Source organism: Pleurotus ostreatus (assembly GCF_014466165.1).
Source record: "Pleurotus ostreatus strain PC9 chromosome Unknown scaffold_1, whole genome shotgun sequence".
Lineage (NCBI taxonomy): Eukaryota > Fungi > Basidiomycota > Agaricomycetes > Agaricales > Pleurotaceae > Pleurotus > Pleurotus ostreatus.
The window spans coordinates 1,884,142-1,896,628 of record NW_023503156.1 but is presented as its reverse complement, the minus strand read 5'-3'; the positions used below and the strand labels follow the sequence as shown (position 1 = coordinate 1,896,628).

The window sequence follows — 12,487 nt, the reverse complement described above, 5'->3', positions numbered from 1 at the left end:
TGAGTATGACTCGGAATTTGCAAAATACGAAACGGCTGCTGATTTCGTCCATGTCAGTGTTCAGCCCCCAGATCAACTCGAATGAGTTCTCCAGAAGCAGCGAACGAAGGAACTACAGCTCAGATCTCTGCGCCCTTCGATGATACCAAGGAAGGGAAACCCGGATTTGAAACCAACGTCGTCGCGGCGGAAGCGGACGATTTCCCAGACGGAGGTCTCCGGGCGTGGTTGGTTCTCTCGGGGGTGAGTGATATCCAACAAAGCGATGTACGCGTCGCTTAACTGAACTAGGCGATGTGCATCACGTTCTCGACGTGAGCTGCGGTGAATAAGTGGTGCGAGGAGTCTGACATCGCTACTGTAAACAGATTCGGCTATGTGAACGCTTGGGGGGTGAGATTATTTACCTCCCATCCTCTCTCATTTTTGAAAGAGAATATGACTAGGTTTTCCAAGCATATTATCAAGAGACGCTCTTGAAAGATTCATCGACGTCGAGCATGTATGCCTTCCCAACCAATACTTGCTCCTTCCGCTCACTTTGTGCAGCGCCTGGATAGGTTCCATCCAAGTTTGTGACTTCGTTTTCTTCACGGCATTCAGAGCTAGTTAATTTGACTCTTACTTACCCCTTGCAGTATGCTCTAATCTTTCTTCCCGGACTAGTCGTCGGCCGCCTATTCGACTTGGGGTATCTAAGGTCGATGCTCCGGATCGCCAGCGCTTTTCTTGTCGCGGCGACATTTCTGATCGCACAATGCACAAAATACTGGCATTTCCTCCTCTGCCAGGGGATTGTCATAGGGGTGTGTATAAAGCCACATCAATGCAACGCTTATTGACGAAGAGTCTATAGTTAGCGTCGGGGATTTGTTTCAGCCCTTCCACGGCAGTTCTTGCCCACTGGTTCAAGCGCAGACGGGGAGTTGCTTTAGGCCTTCTTGCGGTTGGATCCTCTGTAGGCGGAACACTGTTCCCCATTGTAGCTCGACTCCTCATCACATGCGTCGGGTACGTCCGCTGAAACAATTCAGTAGAGCACAATGATCTGATCTACTTCAAACAGCTTCCAATGGACAATGCGAATCATTGGCTTTATTCTCGTCTGCAGTCTTTCCTTTGCCAACTTGGTGAGAAGCCCAGCAACAACCAAACTTCCATTTGATCAAGCATTAATGCGGCAATTACATACAGACTATCCAGCGCCGACTTCCCCCTACCAATGTATCGGGCGGGTTGTTCAACCTCAAGGCTTTCAGATATGCCCCCTTTACGATTTACTGCCTTTCTGGGTTTACGATTTATCTTGGGCTCTACACAGGTATGCATCTTTTAACTCGCTCCGACATTATGCTGAAACCATTCTTTACTGACAGTGCTCACATATATCGACCTCGCCGCCACTGCCGCTGGGGTATCTCCTGACTTCTCCTTCTATCTAGTCGCGATCGCCAACGCAAGCTCCGGATTCGGTCGATTTGCATCTGGATATGTAGCCGACTCGCATGGTATGTGCACGATGTTTCACTTTCGTCGCCGAAGATTTTGGTCGGTAGTGTACAAGAGCATGCTAACGCCGATTCCTGAAGGGCCAATAAATGCAATGATTCCGACAACTGCGATTGCCGGTATCCTCACTTACGCATGGCCGTTCGCTCAGGACAAGAGTTCGTTGATCGCTATCGCTGTGCTTTATGGGTGGGGAGCCTGTCACTGGCACTGCTCAAATGAATCGAATCTGACGTACGCATAACTTTACTTGGCCAGATTCTTTTCGGGGACATACACATCATTGTTAGCCAAACCGATGATGGAACTTGGGGACACTGGAGATGTCGGTCGTCGGCTAGGAATGTTTATGAGCATTCTAGCGATTGGCGCACTGATAGGCCCGCCCATTTCTGGGGCCATAAATACGGCTACTGGGGGATTCCACGTTGTTGGTTATTATGCAGGTAAGTGCTCGGAGCATTAATGTCGAAATGATCCGGGATTTATTGATGATTCATCATGTATATAGGTAGCGTCATTTTGGTGGGGGTGTGCATGTTGACGATCTCCAGACATCTGGTTTTGCGTCAGGTGTGGGGTAAATTTTAAATTCAAATTTCTAGACAACAAGCTAGGCCACCATTCCAAAAGGCATGATAACTTTATAGACTAGACACGGATAGAATCTTCATTATTCGCTGCCAAACGAAGCTGACTATTCATCTGAGGGCGAGCAAGGAGTCGTACGTCACAAAACATTGAACACCGGTGACAGCGTCCCTTGACCGGGCGAACGGGTATAAGATAAACCGCTCGCCAAAAAATCCCTTGCTGCCGGTAACATACCCAGACCGTCGTCACCTGGCCTTTATCGTCACGTTTGTTATTTTGATATTTTGATAAAAAGTTCGAGGACCTACAGACATCGTCCCCCTTTCGCTTTTCGCACGTCCAGCCAGTTTATGACATCCAATGGCATCTGCGCCCCTTCCCGCTAGGGTACCCCAGATGTTTGATGACGACACCGAGAAAAAAGATGCCATCGAAGAAAAACTGCAGATAGAAACGACGACTACACCGGCATCGGCTGATGATTTTCCGGATGGCGGGCTTCGGGCATGGTCTGTCGTTTTAGGAGTAAGCGCCCAATCTAATCGCTACCCGTGCAGATGTTTGTTAAATCCTGTATACGTTTAGGCCAGTCTAAGCGCGTTTTCAACGTGAGTTACATGGCTGCTAAGAAATATAACATTATATCAATCATCTTTCATCAAGTTTTGGATATGTCAATGCTTGGGGGGTGAGTCAAAGCCGCCTCGACACATAGGGTAGGATTTTAACTTGGCGATCTTTTTAGGTTTTCCAATCATATTATGAGCAAGAAATTCTACCAACTACGTCACCGTCTACCATGTTGGTGTACTCGGTTTATCCTACGCATAACATGTTAACTGATAAGCATCTTACAGTGCATGGATCGGTTCAATACAGGTGCGTATGAGTCTGTGCTCGCCCCAATTCAAGCAAACTCCGGGGAGACTGATGTGTTTTAATCTTTGCTAGTATTCGTTAATCTTCCTTCCTGGTCTATTTTTCGGGCGACTATTCGATCTTGGATACTTCAAAATACCATTCTTCATCTCCAGCACCATTCTCGTACTAGCGACGTTCCTTGTTGCGCAATGCACGGAATACTGGCATTTTCTTCTCTGTCAAGGATTTGCAATCGGAGTGCGTATGAATTTATCAAGATCCGTCGGTGAGTTTCCTGACCTCGTTTCCATCGATAGCTTGCTTCGGGAGCCATATTTGGGCCTAATATTGGTATCGTTGGGCACTGGTTTCTGAAGAGGAGAGGGCTGGCGTTTGGCTTCACTGCGGCGGGGTCCTCCATCGGCGGCACAGTCTTCCCCATAGCCGCTAGGAAACTCATTCCACAAGTTGGGTCCGTTACGATAAGTATATTTGCAATGATTGACCGCTCATGTGCTATGTTATGATTCTAGCTTCCCGTGGACCATGCGGATTATTGGGTTTGTCCTTATTCTTACCATTGGCATCCCGAATGTTGTTCTTCAGCGACGCCTTCCGCCGAAGAAAGTATCGGGCGGTCTGTTCAATCTTAGAGCCTTCAAGTCGATTCCATATACGCTGTACACTTTATCATGCATTGTTGCCTTCCTGGGATTATATACCGGTAAGGACGGGCACGCTTCTCGCTCGCAGGAAGATATCTAACAAAATCACAGTGTTGACCTACATCGATATCAGCGCAACATCATTTGGAATCTCCGCGGATACTTCGTTCTATCTTGTGTCCATTGCCAACGCGGGCTCACTGTTTGGCCGACTGTTCGCGGGTGTCACCAGTGACAACATTGGTAGCCAATTGACCATATTTAATCGGTGAGGTTCTCACCTCAAGTTGCAGGAGCCGTCAATATTATCGCCCCGATGACATTGGTCGCGGCGGTGTTAACTTATGCATGGCCATACGCCAAGGATCTACCTTCGCTCATTGTAGTAGCGATCATTTATGGGTGCGCTTTTGACCATGTGCAGACGCGGAGTATTGTCGCTCATCATAGGTCTTACTCAGCTTCGCTTCGGGCACGTTCGTGTCCATCTTTGCGATGCCGATCTACAGTTTCGGTGCAATAGAAGACGTAGGCCGGAGAGTTGGGATGTGTATGACGCTGGTCGCGCTTGGTGCCTTAGCCGGGCCGCCTATCTCAGGCGCAATCAACCGTGCCACTGGGGGCTATACAGCCGTGGGTTACTACGCTGGTGAGCTCCGTCATCCTTGTCGTCACTGAGCACAGCTCATATCGAATTAGGCTCCATGATCCTTGTAGCTGTGGTCCTAATGCTCATATCCCGACATCTTGTCTTGAAGCGGGTATGGGGAAAGTTTTAGAGACGGGGATTATTATAAGAACTTCGTAATGTATGATGATTTAGTATTTGGGTTCCTTTGGCAGGAAGAGAAATGATAGATTAGATTAAGGTGCTCCACATGCCGTTTGGACGTTCATTGCTTGGCTTGACATACGATCGCGAATACCCTGTTTGATCGTACATACATATCGGCAATGGTTCTTCTCGGGAGGTGAGGCAAAGTCGTCAATGGAGATAACTTTGGCCGTGATGTGAACAATCATGGTCAACTCGTGTGTACTCCATCAACCCATGTTTCAGCCACATAAGATTCCATGCACGGTGGGAAAGGACTCGAATTCAAAGAACTCCTTCTACCAGTCTGATGTGCCGCCATGTAACGAGGAAGCCCTATGGTTCAACAAACTGTCATGGGAAGTACTGCAATGGAAATACAGCCGGGAGTCATGGATGAAACAATCCATAAACTTGACTCAACTTTACCATTTCGGTCCCGACCATATCAGTGATGGCCGAGGGTGTGCGTTGACTGGCTGAATCCTGATACGGTGGTGCACCACTCCATATTGGTAGTATGAACTTCGGTTGACATTGCGTCGGTTCTTCGTGTTCGAAAACCCTCATGATTTCTGTTGCGCATTTTCTTTTGAAGAAGTTCATTTTGTTTCAATTTGTCGGAGAGTCTATCAGTGTACTTCGTTTCAGGACGTAGCAAAAGAAGGGAAGGTCCATGGACGACCATCTGAGTTCCAATATGTCGGCATTGGCCGAGAGATTTACCTGTCAAATTTTTGTATCGTCTTGACTCTCCAAACAACCGCCAAGGTTCAATCGATTCATCGAACTCACTCTTCGCAAATCTACTTTTATTTTTCCAAGTCTAGTCGACAACTGAAGTCGGCACTTGGATAGTAGCAACAAAACACATTTCATGTCAACGTGCGTCGTCGTATCGAATTGACCCTACGACACATTTTATCAGTGAAACACAGTGAAGAACTTCAAGATGTCGCTGAGAATGAGATCGAGTCCAACTGGGACCAGGTCGTAGACAAGTAAGCCGTGTATGTGGTCGTACATGTATATCAGACGGTTGATCTCTGGTACTCTACAGCTTCGACAATATGGATCTGAAGCCGGAGCTTCTTCGAGGTATTTATGCCTACGGGTATGTGTTTCACCTCCATGCCTGAGAGTTATTCCAATTTACGCATCACTACAAGTTTTGAGCGCCCTTCCGCCATCCAGCAGAGGGCTATCGTCCCCGTAGTCAAAGGCCATGATGTGATCGCGCAAGCCCAGTCCGGAACTGGCAAGACCGCCACATTCTCTATTTCAATTCTTCAACAGCTGGATATGTCTATTAAAGGAACCCAGGCGCTCATTCTCGCGCCGACGCGTGAGCTTGCGCAGCAAATCCAAAAGGTCGTCATCGCTCTCGGCGATTACATGAACATTGAATGCCACGCCTGCGTTGGTGGTACAAACGTTCGGGAGGATATGGCCAAACTCCAGGAGGGTGTGCAGGTGGTTGTTGGAACGCCCGGACGAGTGTTCGATATGATCAACCGTAGGGCGCTCAGGACCGACCACATCAAGATCTTCTGTCTCGACGAAGCCGATGAGATGCTGTCTCGCGGTTTCAAAGATCAGATCTACGAGGTCTTCCAGCTGCTGCCCCAGGATATCCAGGTTGTCCTCTTGTCCGCCACGATGCCCGCGGAGGTCTTGGAGGTTACCAAGAAGTTCATGCGTGAACCAGTCCGAATCCTGGTTAAGAGGGATGAGTTGACGCTCGAAGGTATCAAGCAGTTCTATATCGCCGTGGAGAAGGAGGAATGGAAGCTGGACACCCTCTGTGATTTGTACGAGACGGTCACCATTACCCAAGCCGTCATTTTCTGTAACACAAGACGAAAGGTCGACTGGTTGACTGAGAAGATGCACGGTCGTGAATTCACTGTCTCTGCCATGGTGTGTTATGAATTATAGCCGTGTCATATTTGTAATTAACTTGTTCCTCAGCACGGCGACATGGAACAAAAGCAGCGCGAGGTCCTCATGAAGGAGTTCCGCTCGGGCTCTTCTCGTGTTTTGATTACAACTGATCTACTCGCCCGCGGTATCGATGTCCAACAAGTTTCGCTTGTTATCAACTACGATCTGCCCACCAACCGTGAAAATTACATCCATCGTATCGGTCGTGGCGGTCGCTTCGGTCGCAAGGGTGTTGCCATCAATTTCGTCACCACTGAGGATGTGCGGATGTTGAGAGAGATTGAGCGTAAGTATTTATCTATCTATCGTGTTTCATGCTCTGATGAATGCCTTATCGCCGCTGAATAGAATTCTACAACACTCAAATCGATGAGATGCCGCTCAACGTCGCGTACGTTGTTCCTGCTCCCTCGGCCCCTGAGTTTTACTAAACGCGTATTCATTTGCAGCGATTTGATTTAACCTTTTGACGTCGACCCCGATGCCAGCCATGGTTTTCATGCCATGCTACGAAATTTGATCCGAAACGTTTTGCCATGTATCGAAAATTGCGCCTCTGTCACTCACTCATGTCTTTACTTTCATACTCTGCTTGCACTGTCTCGTAATGGTCTCACCTTGATTTTAGAATGTAGCTTGCGCGCGTCGATATGGTTTTGTATACTTGATATATCAGCAGATTCCAATATCACACGCTCTCCAGTAAACTCCAGTGTCTGAAACATAGCCCCCTTCCGAGAACGGGGACCGGGTGATGTAGAATTTGTTCCGAGAGACGGGTGGCAGTCCCGCAGCGGCGTCTGACCGCGCCTTTCGAAGGCTGTCCAAAAATGTCGAGATCGGTTGGCGAGCCCCTGGACTTGCACACGCCCACCTGGCACCAAGACAAGTGGCGTCTGTGGAACAGGAATTGTGCAGAGCCACATCGTCCTCAGGTCCACGCGGCCAATGGTGAGGCCGAATTTACTGCGGGCCCAGTCGGTATACCGACAAACGAAAAAATCGGGGTAACAGATTCTGTTTGCGATGGATGGATTTTGATCTATCGCTTCAGCAGTAATTTATATAGCGTGCAATCGACCCTTTGATCAGGCCCACCCCCAGGAACGACTGAACTGAGCCCTTGAGTGGTGCATCATCAATCCACATATATAACCCCTTCGGTTGTTCTCATCCCAATCCTTCCCTTGAGTGCCGCGCACCATTCCCTCGACCGCTCTCTTCTAGCTGCTTCCGCCACCTTGCCAAAAGTACCTTCTTTTTCAGTTTGTGGCTGCTAGATGTCCTGTGTCAAGGTCACGCAAATGGTGAGCTTCGTTTACGCTTCATCTGCCCACCCTGCCCCTATTTGGCTGCTATATAACTCAATAGCTGAAACATTCGCTTTATAGCGGTCTAATAATCCCCATCTTCACCTCCACCATACCCATTCTCAGCTCCCAATGCAAGCCTGGCCGTCGCCAGTCTCCGCTGGCCACTCAGCTCACCGTGCACTGCATTCCCCGTCATCACGGAATACGCGTCCTTCAGAAATAATCCCCCATCTCTTCATATCAGACCTCTCAACAGCAGAGAGCAAAACCGCTCTCGCCACCATGGGCATAACCCACGTCGTATCTGCCATGCGCGGCTTCGTCGCCGTCCCCGCCGAGCTCCCCACCCACCGTATACAAGTCCCCCTCGATGACTTCCCCTTCGCCGAGCTCGTTGCCCATCTGCCAGCCACAACATCATTCATACGCGACGCACTAGGCAACCCCAATGCCCGAGTGTTGGTCCACTGCGCGGAGGGAATAAGCCGGAGTGTGAGCGTAGTCGCTGCGTTCCTAATCGCGCAATATGGGTGGTCCCCATCACAAGCCATTCAATACATCAAGGCGAAACGGCGTGTTGCCGACCCCAATCCGGGGTTCGTTGGCCAGCTACACGAATATGCCGAGCTGTTAAGACGCACGCCGTCATAGCCTGTTCAACCTCGCATCTGCATGACTTCTGCATGTTTCAAAATCATCGGTTCAATGTTTGGGGACTACATCTTCCTGGTTCATCGGTTTCATTCTCTTTCACGGTCATCTCGCCCTCGTTTGCAACTCATGGCATGGCACGTCACATTTATCCTCATCCATGTAAATACTACCCGTCGCATGTCGCATAACCATATGTAGTTTAACACCATCATTACAGTTTTATAATTCATAGACATGATACACATACTCCTCCAATTCCTTTGGTACAATATTACAAGTGTCTTTACACAACGATACCGGCTTCTAATAGTACAAATGAAAATGTAAAATAATTATCATAAATGAATGCAAAACCGAATGGTCCATCGTCGTAATTAGAGTGGATATAGCAACGGTGGTGAATGGTATAATTAACAACAGCTCCCCTTCGCCTTAGTTGGCTCTAAGGATAGGCTATTATCGGCCGGTTTGGAGAGCTTGACGCCAGGGGACTACGATTGTAGGCGTTCAGATGGAGTTGATGAATTTAATTCAGTAAAACTTACTCGGTTATCGTCGAATACACCGTTCCTAATCTTCTGGAGAATATCCTTCGCCGCTTGCTCAAACGCCAATTCAACGTTTTGTCCGGATTTCGCGCTTGCTTCCACGAATAGAAGACCCTCTTCTTGGGCCCACAAGCGAGCCTCTTCGGTGGGCACCTCGCGCTGTTTCAGTGCTGATGGCGGTAGCGAAGCGGGATCGCTACCAGCAACCTCAGCTTCACACAGGTCCACCTTATTGCCAACAAGGATGCAGGTTAGATGTGGGTCCGCGTGCTCCCTCACATCTGCCAGCCACATCCGCGCGTTGGTGAAACCTATACCCGCAATAACAGTATTAGCAACAAATTATGACAACCAGACGCAAGGACTGATGCGCCAACCTACTTCTCCGTGATGTAACATCATAGACCAGCAAACACCCAGCTGCACCACGGTAGTACGAACGCGTGATGGATCTAAAGGACTCTGTGCCCGCAGTATCCCAGCCTACATTCAAGAAATCAAAACGGTGTAAGGGTCGGTATCATCGCACGAATCAGAGCAGATGCACTCCAGAATTTTACGGGCAACGCGGTCAAGGGGTTAAACTGATACTTGACTTACATTGTAGTTTGATAACCTTGTTTTCTTCTGGTATCTCAATCAACTTCGAGCCAAACTCCACCCCTAGCTAGAATTCCAATAGAGATGGAAACATAGTCATGAGCTTGGCACCGCATCCGATGGGCATGGGTAGGACATACTGTCGGGTCCGGATTGACCAAAAAGCGTTGGTCGGTCAATCTGATGAGCAATGAAGACTTCCCAACGGCAGCATCCCCTGGCCAGCAGCTGAATCAGGACCTAGTATTCTAGCAAATAATGGACCTAGTGTACCTGTAATAATGAATTTAAAGACATAATGCCAGGAGAGGCCTGACATCTCGGCTTGATGGCGTCTGAGCTGAACGAGAACGAGGATGGAGGAATGGAACAACCTGTTGAATGCTCACTGGCACAGAGGCACGGTCAGTCGGACAGTCTATTTAGCGCCCGTTATGTAAGCAACGGAGTCGCCCGGGAGGTGCGGTCGTAGCAGTTCTTTTGGATTCAACTTTCACCAAAAATCATCGACCACCATGAGCAGTGCTAATTGGCGTTCCGTCTTCACGTATGTTCCTCGAAGTTCCTGGTCTGGCAGTGCTCAATCTGGTGTGTTATACAGATTCAACAAGTACTCGCAGATCTGTGCTCGCGCAGTCCGCACATCGTTGAACGACACCGCACGCTTGGCTGCGGAGAGACGAGGCGTAACATCTCTCAGATATCAAAACTGGGAAGATGGACAAGGTGGACAGCAGGTGCGCAATCAACGCTCCAATTGAAACTGAAAATACGTGCTCATTGAATCAATTGCAGGTGCTTTTGAACCCAGAGACAGACAAGGGCACGCCGAAGTCTGCGGCTGTCTGAGACCTGAATTACTCGGGCGACTGTATCTGCATCAGTAGCCCAATATCATCGGCTTTAACAATGACTAGAGCTTTCTCCGACATCCAATCTGCAATCCTCTGTCAGTTCTGCGGCGTACGCACTGCATTTCGGAAACCGAAGTAGACACTGCGGCGGGCCTCCATATTTCGGATTTGAATGCATATTCGTCCTAACCATATTCGAAAACCAACTAACAAAGTGATACGACTTCCTCCCTCAACGCCGTGATAGACAGGTGCTATGTCTGAACATCGGGATCATCACTTGGTATTACAGGCTATCCTCAATGCAACAATTTACATAGCCCTTTCGTGGATCGAGACTAACTACTTTCACAGCGTTTTCCATTAGGTACATTGTATCCAAATATACCAATCATACAGCTGCCGCATTCACCCCTCAAACCCTCTGCTTGTGTTCCGTCCCCCGACTTTGCTGCCAAGATTCGGGTCCCTAATAGCGATGGGGATCATCGACCTTCCTGTTAAGCGAGACTACACACCTTGTAATTCTTAACCCTCTGATATTTAATCCGTCGAGCGAACCAATCGGCGGCTGTGGACTGAGTCTCATAGTTGGTGCCATTCTCCCTTTGATTCTTCTCAGCGGCCTCTGCAATGAGTTGACTATCCTCTTTCAGAGCTCGGAGAACCACCGAGTCGCCTGGCCGGCTGAAGAAAACGAGGGACCAACGATCGAATGCTGCTTGAGCGCCTGGTGGCGGTCTATATCTCTCTATTCAGACGGCCTTTCTCACAATGACAAATAGAGAACATACACCACCCTGTGGAGGTTCGACCGCAAGATACCTCCGCTGAAAATAGCCATCGCGTCACCTAGATTGCAGACTGCATGTCCAGGAAGCGGCTGCAACAGGTGTGAGCATCAATCACCAACGTCATCTCATGGAAGAATCCAACAGACCTTGATGTACTGCCACTTGTCCGTGCCCTTCACAAACACCTGCAAGCCTCCTTGTCGGTTGTGCAGAAAGGACTAGAATATCAAGCGTCAGCCATTTCACGTTCAGACATCATTGGGAAGCAGCTGACCAAAGAACCAAAGTCGGTGTGTGCCCCCAATGACGCAGTTTTCTCATCCCAGTCTGGTTTCGGAGGGCTTTTGATGCATCTAGTCTCGCTCCCACTCAATTCACCCGTGTGCTTTCTCCTAAGCGTACCTTCAGGGAGGCCTAGCTTATCGTTGAAGACATCCATCAAAGTGAGATTTATCTCAGCAGACTTCCTGACGAAAGGCTGAACGACTGAATCCATCACGGCAGTTACAGTCCGTGGGTAGGTCCGTCGAGCTATCTCAGGCCATGCCATTGCATCGTCCTGAGAAACATTGATGAACTCAACGTTATCCTTTTGACCTGTTTCGTCCACGGCATTTGCGCCAATTGCTTTGTACCTACAGGTCCATCAGTTAAGTGGTGGTGGTCTACTGCTGCATACAAACTCACCCTGCCGACCGACCGGAGTCGCCTTGATCGAACTGGAGCTTCTCTTCCAAGGGAAGGTCCATAGTGGCCGCACCCATGTCAAACATTCCATTCACTTCTTCATCAGCATCATGATTCTTGAGACTGAAGACGGGCAAAGTGAGAAGATGAGGTCCCAACTTGTGAAGAAGCTGTGGTGTAAACGTACTACCAGAAGCCTAGGTTGGTACCTGCTTTCCATAGCTTGTTCTTCTCTGCCTCATCGCCAGCTTTGATCAAAGCGTAATCGACGATGAGGAGCGGGTGTGTTGGGACATCATCAGGAAACGGAGGAAAGGCGTGTTTCGAATTGGTGTTAGTGGGCACAGGCATTTTCAGGTTGGTCTCACGAAGAATTAGTGATGATGGGGCTCCATGCGCTCGTTATATAGGCTGGGGTAGCCTGTGAGAAGTACATTTCGTTGGGCTAACTTTGCACCGTCTGCATACTGTTAATGGCACTCTAATGAGCATAGAGATTCGCTGTGAGGGTGAGGCCACCGATGAACTCTCTTCCGACGCTCTCGTGCATCCCGTTCAACGGATGCTAGAGAGTCATTGACCTTTAGTAGAACCGAGCTGATCGCCCTTTGAGTGACGAGTGCTTCCAGTCGGTTGAAAAAATCCCAATG

At 48.9% G+C, this 12,487-nt stretch overlaps 7 protein-coding genes across 7 annotated transcripts; 5 read left to right on the top strand and 2 right to left on the bottom strand.

Moving 5' to 3' along the window:
* Positions 1 to 81: 81 nt before the first annotated feature.
* On the top strand, positions 82 to 2,100 carry PC9H_000647 (uncharacterized protein; the record flags this gene model as incomplete). Its single annotated transcript, XM_036770302.1, has 12 exons — positions 82 to 243; positions 292 to 314; positions 369 to 393; positions 447 to 502; positions 550 to 571; positions 639 to 806; positions 857 to 1,011; positions 1,067 to 1,130; positions 1,195 to 1,321; positions 1,377 to 1,698; positions 1,768 to 1,955; positions 2,021 to 2,100. 12 exons carry the CDS (start codon positions 82 to 84, stop codon positions 2,098 to 2,100), a joined length of 1,392 nt encoding a protein of 463 aa, XP_036636147.1.
* Positions 2,101 to 2,463: 363 nt separating this feature from the next.
* Positions 2,464 to 4,408, top strand: PC9H_000646 (uncharacterized protein; the record flags this gene model as incomplete). Its single annotated transcript, XM_036770301.1, has 12 exons — positions 2,464 to 2,628; positions 2,689 to 2,711; positions 2,767 to 2,791; positions 2,849 to 2,904; positions 2,961 to 2,982; positions 3,055 to 3,222; positions 3,282 to 3,436; positions 3,498 to 3,688; positions 3,741 to 3,872; positions 3,923 to 4,031; positions 4,091 to 4,278; positions 4,329 to 4,408. 12 exons carry the CDS (start codon positions 2,464 to 2,466, stop codon positions 4,406 to 4,408), a joined length of 1,314 nt encoding a protein of 437 aa, XP_036636146.1.
* A 912-nt stretch (positions 4,409 to 5,320) lies between these two features.
* Positions 5,321 to 6,849, top strand: TIF1 (translation initiation factor eIF4A; the record flags this gene model as incomplete). Its single annotated transcript, XM_036770300.1, has 7 exons — positions 5,321 to 5,328; positions 5,382 to 5,444; positions 5,504 to 5,557; positions 5,613 to 6,363; positions 6,415 to 6,673; positions 6,736 to 6,778; positions 6,837 to 6,849. The coding sequence occupies 7 exons, from the start codon at positions 5,321 to 5,323 to the stop codon at positions 6,847 to 6,849; spliced, it is 1,191 nt and encodes a 396-aa protein (XP_036636145.1).
* Positions 6,850 to 7,667: 818 nt separating this feature from the next.
* PC9H_000644 (uncharacterized protein) lies at positions 7,668 to 8,351 on the top strand (the record flags this gene model as incomplete). Its single annotated transcript, XM_036770299.1, has 2 exons — positions 7,668 to 7,694; positions 7,779 to 8,351. The coding sequence occupies 2 exons, from the start codon at positions 7,668 to 7,670 to the stop codon at positions 8,349 to 8,351; spliced, it is 600 nt and encodes a 199-aa protein (XP_036636144.1).
* Positions 8,352 to 8,764: 413 nt separating this feature from the next.
* On the bottom strand, positions 8,765 to 9,821 carry PC9H_000643 (uncharacterized protein; the record flags this gene model as incomplete). The annotated part of the gene is made up of 6 exons (XM_036770298.1): positions 8,765 to 8,845; positions 8,900 to 9,213; positions 9,284 to 9,385; positions 9,503 to 9,569; positions 9,643 to 9,719; positions 9,776 to 9,821. The coding sequence occupies 6 exons, from the start codon at positions 9,819 to 9,821 to the stop codon at positions 8,765 to 8,767; spliced, it is 687 nt and encodes a 228-aa protein (XP_036636143.1).
* A 196-nt stretch (positions 9,822 to 10,017) lies between these two features.
* PC9H_000642 (uncharacterized protein) lies at positions 10,018 to 10,351 on the top strand (the record flags this gene model as incomplete). The annotated part of the gene is made up of 3 exons (XM_036770297.1): positions 10,018 to 10,049; positions 10,104 to 10,239; positions 10,298 to 10,351. 3 exons carry the CDS (start codon positions 10,018 to 10,020, stop codon positions 10,349 to 10,351), a joined length of 222 nt encoding a protein of 73 aa, XP_036636142.1.
* Positions 10,352 to 10,771: 420 nt separating this feature from the next.
* Positions 10,772 to 12,188, bottom strand: PC9H_000641 (uncharacterized protein; the record flags this gene model as incomplete). Its single annotated transcript, XM_036770296.1, has 7 exons — positions 10,772 to 10,825; positions 10,875 to 11,097; positions 11,151 to 11,239; positions 11,297 to 11,368; positions 11,425 to 11,785; positions 11,838 to 11,960; positions 12,025 to 12,188. The coding sequence occupies 7 exons, from the start codon at positions 12,186 to 12,188 to the stop codon at positions 10,772 to 10,774; spliced, it is 1,086 nt and encodes a 361-aa protein (XP_036636141.1).
* Positions 12,189 to 12,487: the final 299 nt, after the last annotated feature.